We start from the raw sequence: 16,436 nt of genomic DNA on the forward strand, positions 1-16,436 counted from the left end.
ATGCACTTTTCCTCAGTTCAAATCTCTAAACATTGATTGACCTTAGGACCTTGATCTAGAAGACACTTTCATTCTTCTTTTTTATCCAGCCAAGATTATGTAAACTGCAAGGCCAGAATTAAGAAATTATTCTACTTGGAGCTCAGTCATATCTTTTCTGTTCATCAAACTGCAAATAGGCATGAAATGCTCTGTCTGTGCCTTTCTATGCTGGGGATGGGTGGAAGGAGTTTGGTCAGAGGAGGCGAAGGGAAGATTCTTGCTCAGAGGGATCCAGGCAACAGCATCCAACCCAGAAGAAAGTTCTAGCATAATTAGAGATTAACCTGGAGCACTGACTTCTGAATGCAACAGGAATACTGAGAAGAAGAAGTGTCCCTATTTCAGGGCTGCTACACTTAGGAGAGGAGGAACAAGTTCTTGAAAGTGTTGTGCAGGGAGAGTAGTGCTTCCTGACTCCCCACGATTGTGGATCATACGGGAGAAGATTGTGAGGAAATTCTCCCCTCATCCATCCCTCCTCGGGGAGTGGAGTTGCTGCCTCCACTTTGGGCAGGATGACTGCCCTTCCCTCCACAGCAGAGAGTGGGAGAGTGGTGGAGCTCACGCTCTGGACCCAGCCCCTAGAAGTTCTGCCTCAGTGCACACAGGCCAGGACTCTGGTCTTGTCATTTGGCAGAGGCATGGATGCACCACACTAGGCACTGGAAGGGACACAGGGAGATGAATACATGGAGCTGGCACACAAGGACCTTCATTGGGTAACCAAGAAGGCAAGTGCAGAATGATTGGACAAGTAATGAAATCAGGAGAGTTTTGAGGGAGCCTGGTCACAGGGATACAGGAAGCCCAGTGAAAAGAGAGGATATTCTCATCTGTCAAGACCAAGGGGGCTTCTTGGAGGAGGTGACTGGAAGAGTTACTAGGAATTGTTGCAACATCCTGGTGCATCTTGATTTTGCACTCAAAGAACTCTCCAGTTGACATTTTTTAACCATCTGGTGGGCATAAGTTGTCTTCTTTGGGTGGGAGGAAGGCCCTCCCATCTGAGAGGAGGGGGCCAAGAAAAAAGTCTTGACCCGGTACTACTGAAAGAGGGGCGCTGCTTGCCCAGCGAGGAACTGTCCGTTTCAGCACCACAGCCAACGTCTCCGCTTTGTACTATGCAATTGGAGGATGCTGTCTTAAGTCTTCCCTGCCCTAGGCCCACCACTTGCACTATCAGACAACCAAACTCCCCACCCCAGAACCCCTGCTAGATACTTACTAGTGCATGCCACTTCTGGGGGGTCAAAATCTGCCCGGTAATAGCCAGTCCGGCAGGTGCAGATGGGAGATGCCTCTGAAGGGGATCTGCTGTTGGAGGGACAGTGGGAGCAGCCCTCAGCTTCCTGGTTGGCCTTGAACATTCCGGCAGGGCAGGCTGTAACACAAAGAGACCATCTTAGAATTAATGGAAGAGTGGCAGTCAGAGGCCCTTCCCTGGAACTTGAAAATGAAACATTCTGTCACCTTAAAAAGGACATTGGGCTTCCCTGGTGGCGCAGTGGTTGGGAGTCCGCCTGCCGATGCAGGGGACACGGGTTCGTGCCCCGGTCCGGGAGGATCCCACATGCCGTGGAGCGGCTGCGCCCGTGGGCCATGGCCGCTGAGCCTGCGCGTCCGGAGCCTGTGCTCCGCAGCGGGAGAGGCCACGGCAGCGAGAGGCCCGCGTACCGCCAAAAAAAAAAAAAAAAGGACATTGAGATACCCCCTTGCACAAAGTGAGCATTTCGGATTGAGGCAACCCCTACTTAACACTTCCAAGTCTTCAAACATCCTTAGTGAAATATACCTTCCTGGTACCAATGGCTTCTCTCACTTGAACAATATGAATAATGATTCTTCCCTTTCAGGTGCATCAAGAGATTTAATTGAGAAAATGATTTAATGTGTAGCGTAGTGTCTGAGGCATAAGTGCTCTATAAATGGTTATTCCCTCCCTCTTCCACCTGTTAACAGTCATGGCCTTACCCTGATTCACTCAGTGAAGAAATTTCACCTGGGCCTCGGATGGAAAGAGTTCCTGGTTGACAATGAACTGGACCCATGGTTCTTAAATCCCATGTTTCAACACACATGAGGGAAACTGTGAGTTGTGTTAACACTTATTATGAATGGTGGTAAAGGGCTGAAATTCATGAGTGATTCTTTAAGAAGAAATTAAAGTGATTTCAAGGTTACTGGCTTAACAACAACATTCTCCCTTAATTGCATTTTGAAATGCTTTGGGGGGGGGGGGGCAAAGCAGGATGCTTTTGTAGGCAGTGCACCAGGGAATGTGTCATGCACTTGGTGTCATCTATCATGTACATGTCAGTGGGGAAGATTGGGAACACCTGGTATAGCCTGATGCCCACTGGAGCTTTGCTCAGATATGAGGCACTTATTCTCCTTGCTCCATGGGTCAGCCTGTGAAAAGCCATGCCCCAAAATGTCTGGCTCTAGGCCATCCCTCAAGCTTTTACCATGCCTCATCTACAGAGACCTTTGACTCCAGACATCTGGTCTCTGCCTTGCTGATTCCACAGAAAATTGCCCCTGCCTGCCCTGCTTCCCTGAGGCCCTTCCTCACTATCTCAGCTCCTGACTCTCCTGACTCTTTTCTTCCAAGAAACCTGCTCCGGCTTATCCTCCTTTGAGACCAGGTAAAACTAATTTCATGGTCAACTCATTTGGCTTTCTTACATACTTCACTAATTCATTCAACAGACATTTACTGTGACCCTGCTGAGAACCTGATCCAGGGAATTTTGAGAACAGAGCCTGCCCTCAAGGAGTTCTTGATCCAATGAGGTCATACAGTTGCAATACAATGTGGTCATTGCCATAGTAGACGTACCATTATAAAGGTTTCTACTTATACAAAGCTCATCTTCCCAAATATACTGTTCCCTCCTGGAAAGTGCAGAGTATTCTTTAACAGGAGCAGTAGCCACCATCTGTTAACATTCTTGTTAAGTGTTTTGCATGCATTCCTCTATGGGGTAGCTATGATTAGCTCCATTTTGGGACACTGAAAGGTTAAAAGAGTTTCCCAGAATCACACAGTGGGAGAAGTAATAGCGATGATATACATATAAACTATGTGAATAATATCCACAGCTTTTCTACCAAGACAAGAAAGAAGAACCGTTTCTTATGCTGGGTAAGTTTTCTCACTCCTTTGCTCACTTCACGTGAGGTATCGGGTTTCAGTCACTCTGGAAGTGCCCCGGGGCAGAAGCTCATCTTGAATGGGAGGGAATTTCTGAAATGGAATGTCCTGGAATGGCATAACCCAAGAGTGTTCAACGGAGTCCATGTCCTTAGGATTGTTAACACCTGTTACTTACAAAAGGGGTCTGTGGTCAGATATTTTGAATCTGTGGGTTTAAAAAGTTCATCTCATCTTTTATTACAGAATTTTTCAGAATTTCCCCAAATGGGATACAGAATGCTGTGTTTTCTCACCAAGAAGCCCTACACTGTAGAGCATCTCCTGGGATTCAAGTTCCACGGAACGTACTGAGGTAAGTGTTGTCTAGGTGCTACAATAACGTTCTTAAGGATTTCTGTTGTAACCCATGTAAAAATGGGCCACTTGCTACCCATCTCAGTACATTCAAATAAACTTCTCAGTAGAAAGAAAAAAAAATTCAATCTCTACGAAAGGCTCAACAAATAAAACACCAAAAGGAAAACTCTGAATGGTACACCTAGTATCCTAGAATTTGGCTTGCTGATCTATCTTTCCAAGCCCACTCAGTGAAGTCTCTCCCCCATTTCTTTCCTCCTCTCTCCCTTTCTTCTTTCCACATCTCTTCCTTATCACCCATGAGAAGCACTTGGCCCTTTCTATTGTAAATCTCCCAGCGTTTCTGCACCCCATTCAGTTCTGGAGCTGGAGAACACAGAGAAAGCCCAGGCCTGTGCTGCCCAAACCCAGTGGAAGCTCTTTCCCTGGAAAGTGGGGGAGAGGAATGTGGAGACTCATGCATTCACTGGAGCCCTGCCACATGTAATTTTCTTAATGTATCAATCCAAGAGACACAAGGTGTTTTCACTTTCTTTCCAGCATTTAAAAGCCTCCTTGCTTTACATTTAATAAGTTAACAGCATAAACAACCATCCTGATGTCCACAAGTAGCAAAGGGATTTAGAAAGTGTCTTCCTCTGAGATTTCTGATGAAGGAAGGCAGAACTGGGTGGCTCTAGACTCTGACAGCCACAGAGGGAGGAAATGAAGGAGAGGGAGGCCAAGCTGAGCTTTAAGAGAGAGAAGCTCAGAGAAGGGTTAGGGTGAAAGGCCCTGGGAGGGGGTATGACTCCATCTTCCCCAGGGCAGTGAGCACCAGGTAGTGATCAAACAGTCCCGGGTCCAATTCCTGGCTCTGCTGGATCCTAGCTGGGTGATCACTGGCAAGCTATGTAATCCTCACTTCCTCATCTGTATAAAGTATCCATAAAAAAGAAATTTAACACTTCTCACAACAACTCCCACAGGTCATTAGAATTTATTAAACTCAAATATGAAAATTTACCTATGCGCAGTAAGTGTTAAATAGTGCTAATTCCTCTTTACCTCCATTTATCCAGTCCCTTTTGAAAAACAAGTTTTCTTTCAACAAACTTTTAGAATTGAGGGTTAGAATATAAACTTAGAGTCCCAAAGTCAGCAAATAAATCCTGGAACCAAATGGAAGAATGTGTTTCTGCACAGATTATTTTTGTTTTGTATAATGGGAGGATCATTATATCTGTAAAATATATTTGATCGATAATTAAAAAATGGATGAAACTCATTAATATTCACATTTCATAAGTTAATATTTTATTAAAATCTATGTGTAGGCATTCCCTAATTTATAAAGAAACAGTATGCCTAGGTTCATTTATTGAACATTTGGCCTATAATTTTTTTTTAACATCTTTATTGGAGTATAATTGCTTTACAATGGTGTTTTAATTTCTGCTTTATAATAAAGTGAATCAGTTATACACATACATATGTTCCCATATCTCCTCCCTCTTGCGTCTCCCTCCCTCCCACCCTCCCTTTCCCACCCCTCTAGGTGGTCACAAAGCACCGAGCTGATCTCCCTGTGCTATGCGGCTGCTTCCCACTAGCTATCTATTTTACATTTGGTAGTGTATATATGTCCATGCCACTCTCTCGCTTTGTGGCACATATATACAATGGAATATTACTCAGCCATAAAAAGAAACGAAATTGAGTTATTTGTAGTGAGGTGGATGTACCCAGAGTCTGTCATACAGAGTGAAGTAAGTCAGAAAGAGAAAAACAAATACCGTATGCTCACACATATATATGGAATTTAAGGGGGAAAAAAAAGGTCATGAAAAACATAGGGGCAAGACGGGAATAAAGACACAGACCCGACTAGAGAATGGACTTGAGGATGTGGGGAGGGGGAAGGGGAAGCTGTGACAAAGTGAGAGAGTGACAAAGTGGACTGTAAGTTGTAAGCACACCTGGACTATATTTTCTCATAGAATTAATGCTTTAAATAATGCTTAAAGTGCCAGGCAAGTCCACAAAGCCTTTTTTAACTCACCTTGTACCAGACGCCACTAATGAGAAATAGAAGTGAATAAGATTGTTATTTTACTACAAATTTACATAGAAAAATAAATAAGAAAATTGTGCTGCTCCTTGAGGAAAAGCAGCTTTAATTAGAGGTGATACGTGGAGCTGCTGGGTAGAGTGTAACAAAGAATATTTAGACCAAGGGAGGTAAAAGCAATCACCTCAGCCCAGAGAAATCACCTGAATATATAAAGTGGTTGGGAGTAACACAGCGGAGAATGGTGGGGACCCCAGCAGCCTGCAGACCTCACATCTGCCTGCAGGCTCAAAAAATAACAATTAAATACTGTGATCATCTAATCAGGCACGTATCCACACTGTCAAGAAATTTCGAAGTGGATAGCACAGCTACTTGCTTTAATATCATTTCAAAATTCAGGGGTTGCCTTTCTCTTGATTTAAAATTATAGTCAGCATTGTCACTACAGTCATGAACCTCTCATTCAACTAAATTTTACAGAAGATCTAGGTGAGCTTGGCACCTTGCTAGAGGAAAAGAGCAGAGCACAGAGGGTGGGGGACAGACCCTGGGAAGTGCCCGCCTTCCTTGGGGGGTGAGGAAGGAGGCAGACGATGGAACGCTGGCTGATTCCCACACAGCGTCGTCTGTGTTATGCTTATGTGTGCACAGGGTTGGGGTGGGGGACCCATCAGGCAGGAAGTGGCTGACTTGGAGGATCCATCGCTATGAGACGAGGACCAGAAAAAGCATTTTCTTGTGGGGACTACGAGGTGAGATTCAAGAGAGGCAAAGACAAAGCTAGAAAGAAAGAGGTGGAAGAACAGGAGAGGTAGGAAGGGGAATTAGGTCAGACAGTGCTCAGCTCCATCTCAGCCAGGAGGGTTTCATCACTGTTCCAGGAGGTGGGTGGGAAAGGAAGAGTCACTGTGTATTCCCACAAGACCTTTGTCCATGGAACACCTGTGAGGTGGAGGGCTGTACATTTCTGACACCAGCGCAGCCCGGATGGCTTCGTTTCCTTAAGAAAAGGGGGTTGACTTCCCTCCATTGTAGGGGATCACAGTTCTGACAAGGTGATAGATGCAGCTTTTAGGTGGCACCCCACATACACACCGCTTTCCCCACCTCTGACTTTGGCAGAGAGGAAGAGATAAGACGTGAGGTCCCTAAGCATGTGTGCATTTTCCATTCCCCAAGCAAAACATGCAGCACTTCCCTCCCCCTTCAAGCAAGAAGGGACTGGTATGCGTGACCTCCAGCTGATATCCAGAAGATCACCTTGAAACGCCCACCCAACTTCTCAGAGTCTCGAGATGTAACAAATTACCTAGTGTTTACGGTGCTCTTGAGAACCCCGTCCCCTGCCATCCCTGCACACAGCCTTCCAGTGACACTAAATCCATCACCTTCAGTACTATTACTTTATAAAGAAACAGATTAAGTGTCTCATAAACAGTGCAGTGATTGAGATAATGGAAAGCACCTCTCGTCCCCATCTGCAACATCAGGTTATGAAGCATTTCCAAGCAGCCAGGAAGAGGAAATTAATAGAAGCAAGAGGGAATAACCACTTTTATGCAATTTCCTCAGGAGATAGTGGACCATCTAATCTTTATTGGAGCCCTTTAACCTGTCACTCAGCACTCGCCGGAGCCTCTTTAGCTCTCACAATTTTTCCTGATATCCAAGGAAGATAAAATGAAAACCTCATAACATTATTTTATAATTTTTGTACGTGGAGGGTGCACACTGCCTCTGCCCCTGCCCCCTCCACAGAAGCCTCGCAAAACAACATTTTTATGCAGCAGGAATGTGGGAGAGCTTAACTATTCCCGGTGCATGGTCCAGGGGTGGGTTCCAGCTTCTCTGCAGGAAGGAAGTCTCTCCTTGCATTTTAAATGTGATGCTTCCCTCCACCGCTGTCTTCTGTCCTTGCTTTTTCTTTTTAATAATCTGATTACTGCTCCTGATCTAATTTTTTTTCCCCAAATGAGTTTGCAAAGGTTCATGCCAATGAATATTCATCCCCTGCTTAAGAACCGGGTGCCTTTTTCTCAAGGCAGGTGCAGCCTAGCAGCTGGCTCGGGCGGTGTGCCTGCCTCGAGAGGTGACAGTGAGAGGGGCAAGGCTCGTGTTCCTGGTGGGGAAGAAAGAGGTAAACAGCCCTGAGCTCACTGCCTCTCAAGCTCCCCTTGGTCTCCAGGCTCTGCTGCTGCTCTGGAAGACAAGCAAAGAGCCAGCCGCTCTGGGCAGACGCTGAGATCCCTGGGATGGGCGTGGCGGGTGGGGCAGGGGATGGGGACAAGAGCTTCCTGCAGAGCATGCGCACAGCTCTGCACGGCTCTACTCACAGGTCTTGTGGCCTCTCATTGAGCCCCGTACAGTATTTAGAATCACACCTGCAGCTCAATGCCTCCCTCATCTTCACATTATGGGGGCTGACCCCAGGGGTTCTTGACTCTGGAACTCCAGGTGTGAAACTCCAGGGAAGGATGTGTGCCGGGGTTCCTTGTCTATGCTTATAAACAGTCTTTGCGTTTCCCAGAAATGGGTCTCCCTGAAGAACCCCAGGCCATCCCAGTGGGACCCAGGATCTGGTGAAACCCCCATTTCCCCTTATAGTCAGGGCAATGTGTTGAGAAAACCACTAGCACAGAAGTAGTTCCCAGGCATCCAGCCAGCCAGCCAGCCAGCACTCCAACTACTGCACTAGATTGAAAGTTCTCTGAAGGCTGATGCTAGGTGTCGCCATCTTTGTATTGTCCTCTCCCTGGTACTGAGCACAGGCCTTACATGTAGGCACATGCATTCTGCGGCTGGTTGAACTGTAAGTTCACTGAAGGCCTGCTGTGATAAGACCCAAAGATAAAAGCTGCGATTAAAAAAATAATAACAACAACAATAATGACAAGATCTTAACATTACAGGGTAAGAGGTGACTGGCACTCTCCTACAAAGTGTGGATTCTTAAAACTTTTCTCCATTAAGACCTTCAAAATGTCCAGAGTTTTGATCCAACAATTCTACTTCTGAAGAAAAAGCAAGGAGATGTGGAAAAAGATTTATGTTAACGGATGCTTACACCACTGCTATTTATAATGCAGAAGAAAGGAAGGAAGGGAAAAAAAAAGAACTTAAAAGTCAAATAATAGGGTATTCACTAAATAAATTATGGAACATCTGTATAGTGTGATACTACACAGTCATTAAAATTATGTCATGGAAAAATTTTTTAAGTCATTTTAAACTATAGAGTATGAACATCGTTATACATACACACACAAGCATATACATATATATGCAAACATATATAAACCATAAGCAGTAAAATAAAAACTGGGAGTGGTAGCAATGGTGATGATTTTGTGCTTTTCCATAATTTCCCAGTGTTTTGCATTGTATACACAGGACTCGAGTAATCAAAGAAAATCTCAATCACTACATTTTTAAATTTGGCGGAGGACACAAAAGTATGGACAGCAACCTCCAACCCCAAGGAGCTGCGATGAGCAGGGCAGGTCAGAGTGGGCTACTTACCGAGGAAAGCTCTACACCAGAGGTGGAGGTGCCCTGTGCCAGAGGTCTTTGGAGGAAGGGGAAAGTAAAGGAGAGCTGGGAAAGCTGCCTGGAGATGGTGGCACATGCACAGGCCTTGAAGGACAGGTAAAAGTTGATGCAGAAATGGGAGGGTGAGGCCAAGGGAAAAGAGTGCCCCAAGCATCAGAGAGAACAGGACCCGCACTTGCCCATAGGGAGAGGGAACCTGTAGGGAGAGGGAACCTGGCAGTAGAGACTGCCAGGCACACACAGCATTCAAGGGGCCACAGCAGGAGGTGACCTGCGGCGCTCGTGTCTATGTCAGCCTGCACACACGAGGCCAAATTGGTCTCCAGTCCCTGTCTCCATGGGTCCACCTCCAGCTGTAATGGCCTGCGCAGAGGGAACACTTAGCTGTGTCATACACTCGTATCACTCTCGGTGACGCTTGCTGAAATTGACGAATGCTGCAGGCACCTTGACACAGACGAGACTGTAACTTCCCGTGCTATTAAGCTGCTCCGGCAGCAGCAGCAGCGAGCCTAGCATGCATCAATCAGCATGGAAGTTGTTAAAGACGTGGGGTCAGGGTCAGGGGCACTTAGCCTTGGTGGAATGGGGAGATCACTGGTCAGGACTGAAACACGACAAACAGAAGGGCAGTGTCCCAAGGGGGAGGGGCAGGCCCTTAAGTCCTGATGGCGCCTGTCCCTAGGGAACAGCCGGGCACAGCACAGCCAAGGCCAGGTTCAGGGAGGGAGGCTGGGCTGGGCATCAGAGCCTCTCAGCAGGGAATTCAGGGCTGCATCCTGCAATCCTGGCCCAAGGTCAGTGTGGTTGGGTAGTGGGGTAGCATAAAGCAAACCCAGAGGTTTTCTGTGACCTACGCCAGAGATTCTCAAACTGTGGTCTCCAGACGGACAGCAGAAGAAGCATCACCTGGGAAGTTGTAGAAACGCAGAATCTGAGACCCCACTCCAAACCTACTGAACCAGAAACTCTGGGGTGAGACCCAGAAATCTGAGTGTCTGCAAGCCCTCCAAGGATTCTGATGCAGCTCCAGTTTGAGAACCGCTGCTCTAGACCTCCAGGTAGAGAGGAAACATCCTGGCCTTGGTGTCCGTGAAAACTGCCACTTACTGGTTATGTGATCTTATGAAAGTTATTTAACCCTCAACCTCAGCCACCTCCTCTGTAAAAAGGGGTACTAGGGTAACTTCCTTCTTATTGCTTTGTGAAGGTCAGTGCAAACTTTCTGGAATGTAGCATCTCCTCAGTAAATAGCAGCTGGGCGTTTCCCGCAAGGGGCCAGGCTGAATGTTTTCATCAATTATTCATTTTAAAGTATTTAAATTGGCCACTTAATGTCAACTTGGAGCTGTGCTCGGCACTGGGATCCACCAATGGATGAAACACGCAAAGAGCTCTCCCCCATGGAGCTGACATCCTAGTGGAGGAAGACAGACTCTAAACTGGAAATTCCAACAGAGGTAATCAGTGTAGGAGGCCGGCTCAGGGACCTCTCTGAGTCTGGGAGCGTCTTGGGCAAGTGAGGTCTAAGTCAAGTCATACAGAGTGAATAGGGGCCATATGGGTTGGCAGAGGTAAGGTGGGTGAGTGAGGGGAAACAGAGAACCCTCCACGTGGAGAGAGAAGCATGTGCAAAGGCCCTGGAGAAAAAGTACAACTCAGTCAATAAACTGAGAGCAGCGTTTCCATGATCGATCAACGTGTAGTGTGAGTGCCACGGGCTCAGGCAGACAGTTGTTCGTGGGCTGGGCAGGGGTCAGTTGGCAAGGGGGAGGCTGAGTCTGGAGAGGTAACCTGAGCTCATGGCAGCCCCTGGACTTTATCCTTAGGTCATGAAAGCCACAGTTGGGTTTAACATGGGGAAAACACACGCATCAGATTTTTGTGTCTGAAAGATCACACTGGCTTCTGGGAAGACAAGGGAGCAGAGGAGTGGGGACAGCTAGGGGGAGACACAGGAGTCCAGAAAGAGTGATAATCACCAGGGTAGTGGGAACAGTCCAGAGTCATTTAGAAGAAGAGGATCTGGTGATTACTGGGGATCACTCATTCATTCAGCAGAGCCCCTACTGGGTGCCAGGCACTGGGCCAGGTGACCCCTTGTCTGGCTTGTACCCCTACTTTCCTACCAACGCCAGAAAGCTCTCCCTCCACACTTCAACCACTTGGGCCAGGCATTTTCCTCTTCCTGGAGCTCTCTTTTAAAAATCCTATACCCTGGCAGTGGGTTCACTGTCCCGATGACTTTGAGGGGGTTGAGAGTGACATTAGGAGAGGGGAGAGTAGGGAAGGTGGGGGGCGGCTCCTCTGGGAACTGGCTAGGTCTGCTCCCCAAGTCTGCCCCCTCCCCACCAGCCTGCAAATGGGGCTGGAGGAGCCCACCCACCGAGGAGGGTCCTTCAGACTCAGGAACCCTTCGGGACTTTGGTAGGGGAGGGGCCTCTAGCTGAGACCCACCCCCGACATCTACTTGAGGTCACTGGACCTTGAAGGTGCAGTGCTACCAGCGCGCCTTCCCAGCGGGCCACCTGGACAGCCTTGGAGCCGCTTCCTAACCTTTAGCCCAGCAGAGCCCTTTCCCTTTTATACACTTGTCTTATTTGGGGAACATTTCCTACGTGCCCTGAGTTCGATATAAGAGAGTCACTTTCTTTACCTTGGGAAAGAAGAAGGCTATTGTTGAGGAGTGAGGGCAGATGTGCAGGGAATCAGAAGTGGAAGGGGGCCTGGAGGAGCCCTCAATCCAGAGGGAGCAGTTGGCCAGGGAGGGTGGAATTCTTTAGATGTGGGGCTCCAGGGGCAGAGGAAAGCCTCCTGGAGAAGAGCTGATGTCACAGCCAGGTGGTGAAGGAGGTGGGTGAACCCATGCTGGGGGGACAGGGCGAGAGGGGTCTGTCCTTGAGAAGAGAGCAGAAGCACCCTGCCAGCAGCAGGACAGATTCCTTTAAGGGAATATGGGCTTCCTGTTTCCTTCTCCACCACCAGACAGATGCTTCCCGGGGACCCTGGGACTCAGCAAAGAGGAAGTGAGGGTCAGATCGCTTTGGCTACTCCAAAGGGCCCCAAGGTTCTCTATCTTGATCCGACCCATTAGGTCACAGGGCTGCCGGGCCTAGACCCCCCACTGCTATGCCAGGGGAAGGGGAGGGCAGGGAATCCCCACATGTCCCCTCCCCAGGCCCTGTCTCCACCCACGTCAGAGCCCGGCTGCCAGCGTTCTAAAAGCGCCGTCAATCTGGTAGCTCTGGGCAGCAGGCAAGGGGACATATGCTGGCAGTCAGGCTGCTTCCCACATTTTCGAACTGAAGTGCTTATTTTACCCTTTGAGAAAAGCCTTATTTTTAAGTATTCCCCTGACACAGACCTTGATGGATTCCCTTTAAAATATAGTTTATAGCAAGTCTTTAAGATAAACGAAGGTGACTTCTTACTGCATTTCTCAAGGCTAGACAATGACGAAAAGCCACCCAGGGCTCCTCGCTCTTTCCTGTGGCCGGGGCAGGGCCGGCCACCTGCACGCACATAGACAGCCAGGTCTGGGGAGTCATCACACCCAGAGAAAGCACTGCTGTCCCCTAGTCTCTCCGCTTCTCACAGAGCCGATGTGAAAAATACTAAAAAAAGAACCGTGTTTGGATGCATCACACAAATCTCATTTCCGCTCCAAAATCTGACAAGGCAAATAGTACTCTTCTCTCAGGGAAGGTTGTTACTGTTTCCCCTTTTCTAAGCTTCCTCACCCCAGGGCTTTGGTGAGTCCACAAATCACATGTGGTCAGGCTGGAAAAAGACTTAAGAAACACACTAGAACAGGGTTAGCCCATGTAGCTATGATCACCAAGCCTCAACGTTGCCCATGACAGACATCACTAATCAATCATGGCACTCATTCCCACTCAACCCGGACCAGAGCTTAGAACCTTTAACACAATGTCCCAGGCAGCCACTACCCACAGATCAAAGCTGGCACATCCCAGATCTATGATGGGGAAACTAACGACCAGAGAAGGCAATGAATATCTTGGCCAGAGATGCACGGTCAGTGGGGGAACCAGAAAAAGCCACAGAGTCCGCTCCACTTGCCTCTTCAGGACAAGCCCGCTGCAGCCCTGGGGTGCTCACTCCATCCCTGTCCCTACCTACCTCGACTCCTTTTCCTTTTCATCTTTGAGGTCAGCCCCACAGCACAGACTCCTCTCCAGCCGGAATGCCATGGCACCTAATTATTCTCTCTGTGTGCATCCGGGGAAGAGCTGCATTATGTTTAAGTAAGTGTAGCTAAGAGGTGCCACATCTCAAGAGAAGGTCAAGTGCTGCATATGTATAATATAAGATTAAGATTTTCCCCTTCTGCGGTGTACTTGATAGAATAATTTCACTGTGACCTTTACAGAAACCCAGGAGTAGAAATGGGCACAGTGGAATTTCCAGCTTCTCCCTAGGTCACAAAGTCATAAACACCATCAATCTATGGCACTATTACACACCATTCAAGTGGGATAAGTGAGCAAAATAGATGATTTTTATTTTTTGGTAATGACAAAGCAAAAGCATTGAGGCTGAGATTCTCAAGCTGGATTACCAGAGCTGTCTTGACAGATAAAGGACAGGAATCCTTCCCTCATGCTGCCCTGGCCTGGCCTGGTGGCACAAAGAGTGTGGCATGGGCCTTCCTGCAGAGTGTCAGAGAAAAGGGGCCTGTCCAAGGTCACAGAGGAAACAGTTGGGTCCCCTGCCAGGAGGGTGTGTTGGGCCCTGTCTCAGCTCCTCAACTGCAGTGGCAGTGGGTGTACCACTCAGCAAGTCCCAGTGTCAACTCCAAAAAACAGGAAATAGCTGTGAGTAATAATCAGTATTGAAATAATAAGGTTATACTCATCCCAAAAGATTCTCCAAGTAGGAGTGAACATGACATTTATCCAAAAGGCTGAAGGACGACAAAGTTGGAGGAATATGTTTTGTCTGACCCATGACTTTGCTCAGGAACCTCACCAAATCTGAACAGGGAAACAGGGCTCATGGATTCTGGAATAGAGAGGATACCATCCTTGGGCGCAGCTGAGCAGGGCCGCCCAAGGCACTGGACCCCTGGAGGCCGTGTGAGTGGCCCAGCAGCTGTTGTAAATCAGAGCAGTTGGGAGAGGGCTCCTGTTGCAGGAAGGGCAGAAAAGGGTTGAAGAGTTGTAGTCTCTCGAGTGACCATTTATTCCCAGGTGCTGAGAGGTAATTTCCAAAGTGCTCTGCGTCCTCCCTATTTGCAGTTCCTGGATATACATTAGCATCACCGGCTGCCTTCAGATTTGTCAGTTAAACATGATTAAGGGGGAAGCTTCCAGCAAAGATCAGAGGTGTGAAGGGTGCACTTAGCACTTAGATCTTGGTGCATACCTAGGGGAGGCCAAGAGAACCATCCCTCTGAAGACACCACATGAGGGAGGGCCTAAGGAAGGAGCGGCAGGTGCAGACCTCAGGGAGAGCCAGGAGGAAGGAGTGGGGAGAGTGGGCACAGGCCCTCCTGGGCAGCTTGGGAGAGTACCTCCCCAAACAAAACAAGTATGGGGCTGAAGGGCTCACAGGAGCCTAGCTGGACAGGAGACTACTACCCTAACCCTCCACTGCAGAGGAAGGGGCCTGCTTTTCCTTGCCCACCCACTCCCCGCCAGCCTTTGGGTCAGGCCATCAGAGGCCTCTTATTAAATGAGAGACTAGCCTTTCCTGCAGAGCACAGTTGGGGCGTAATGCTGGGCCCTCTCCTCCCACCCTCAGGAGCCTTCGAAGGCAAGTTCTGTGGGTTGCCAAGCTGACCTCCACTGGCTAAAATTGGTTACAAAATTGTGTCAATATTATTAATAATAACAACAATCAGTATTTAAATAACACTTATCAAGGGCCAGGTACTCGGGTGCTCAGCATGACCTCACTTCATACTCATAACAGCCCTAAGAGACATATGCTACAATTATTCCCATTTTGCACATCAGGAAACTGAGGCTCAAACAAGATCAGCAGCTTGTCTGAGGCTCCACAGTCAGTGGTGGAGCCAGGAATTGAACACAGCCTGCCTGACTCATTGGTTGGAATGTTTTAAAATCAAATAAATTTCCTTGCAACCAATAAAAACTAGTGTATATCATGTTAAATGCAAACTATGCCAACATAACTTTATGGGGAAGGAATACCAGCTTCTGAGTTACAGACTCCACTATTCCAGAGCCATAGGAAGCAAGTTCTGTCATCTTTTTGAGCCTTGGTTTCCTCATCTGTAAAAATGGAATAACTGTCCCTATCTAATAAGAGTTGTTTTGATCATTGAATGAGATAATAAATATAAAATGTTGGGTGCAGTTCCTGGCATGTATTAACTACTCAATTAAAAGTAGCTGTTAATATTATTCTGTTATAAAATTGTAATGTGTTCACTATAGGCAGTGTGTTATCACCTTGCTAATGTTCTACATTTTTTATAGTCAACATTTGTCCCACCACATGGAACATTCTCATCAAGGTTTAATAATGCATGAGCCTCGGCTTGAATTGCTAAGATTTAGGGATGTAAACAGAAGCATATGTGACTTCTGGGCAGTGACTGTCAAGAGAGAAAGCTAGTTGGAAAGTAGACATGATGGCTGACACTCAGGCAGCCATCTTGGGCTGTGAAGATATCAGAGCAACAAGTTTGAATATACTTGGGTCTCTAACACCAGGCTATGGAGTGCTCTACCAGCCTGTATATATTTTCCATGACAGAAAACAAATCTCTATATTTTAAAAACCGAATTATCTTACATGTTTTCCCTTTCTCATAGACAACTGTAATCCTAACATACCATTTCTTTTCAATGAAACTTTGTAAGAAAGATAGTATCATTCCCATTTCACTGGCAACGACATTAAGGCTCAGAGAGGTAAAACAACTTGCCTGGTATTTCACAGCTAATCTGTGGCAGAGGCAGAATTCAAAACCAGATCTGCTTGGCTTCAAAGCTGATACCCTTCCCGGTTATATTTACTAAGATAACTTATTCATGGGGGTGGCAGCATTCTGTATTTATGGGCCTGTGCACTTAGGCTTGAGAGTGACGTGTTCAAATGCACATGAGTTTGGATGCGAGGCTTGGGAAAGGGACAAGATGTATTGCTTTCCTGCTCACTGAAGTCATCTTGCCCTACTTTCCCTGCTTCCAAGGGGAGGGAGGAAAACCAGCTATGGTCTATGTCATATACTGGCTCTGAGCCCTCTGAGTCCCCCTGCCTGCCTGGACTCCTGACCACGTGTAA

General features: G+C 47.4%; 1 protein-coding gene across 2 annotated transcripts in view; it reads right to left on the reverse strand.

The window, feature by feature from the left end:
* EPHB1 (EPH receptor B1) overlaps positions 1–16,436 on the reverse strand; it is a 428,052-nt gene that overhangs the window by 139,963 nt on the left and 271,653 nt on the right. For both annotated transcript variants that reach the window (XM_030873427.2, XM_060298586.1), the window contains exon 4: positions 1,268–1,423. In XM_030873427.2, coding sequence (XP_030729287.2) covers positions 1,268–1,423 — 156 coding nt within the window. The remainder of the gene's footprint in view (positions 1–1,267; positions 1,424–16,436) is intronic.

Source organism: Globicephala melas, chromosome 4 (genome assembly GCF_963455315.2).
Source record: "Globicephala melas chromosome 4, mGloMel1.2, whole genome shotgun sequence".
NCBI classification, from domain to species: domain Eukaryota; kingdom Metazoa; phylum Chordata; class Mammalia; order Artiodactyla; family Delphinidae; genus Globicephala; species Globicephala melas.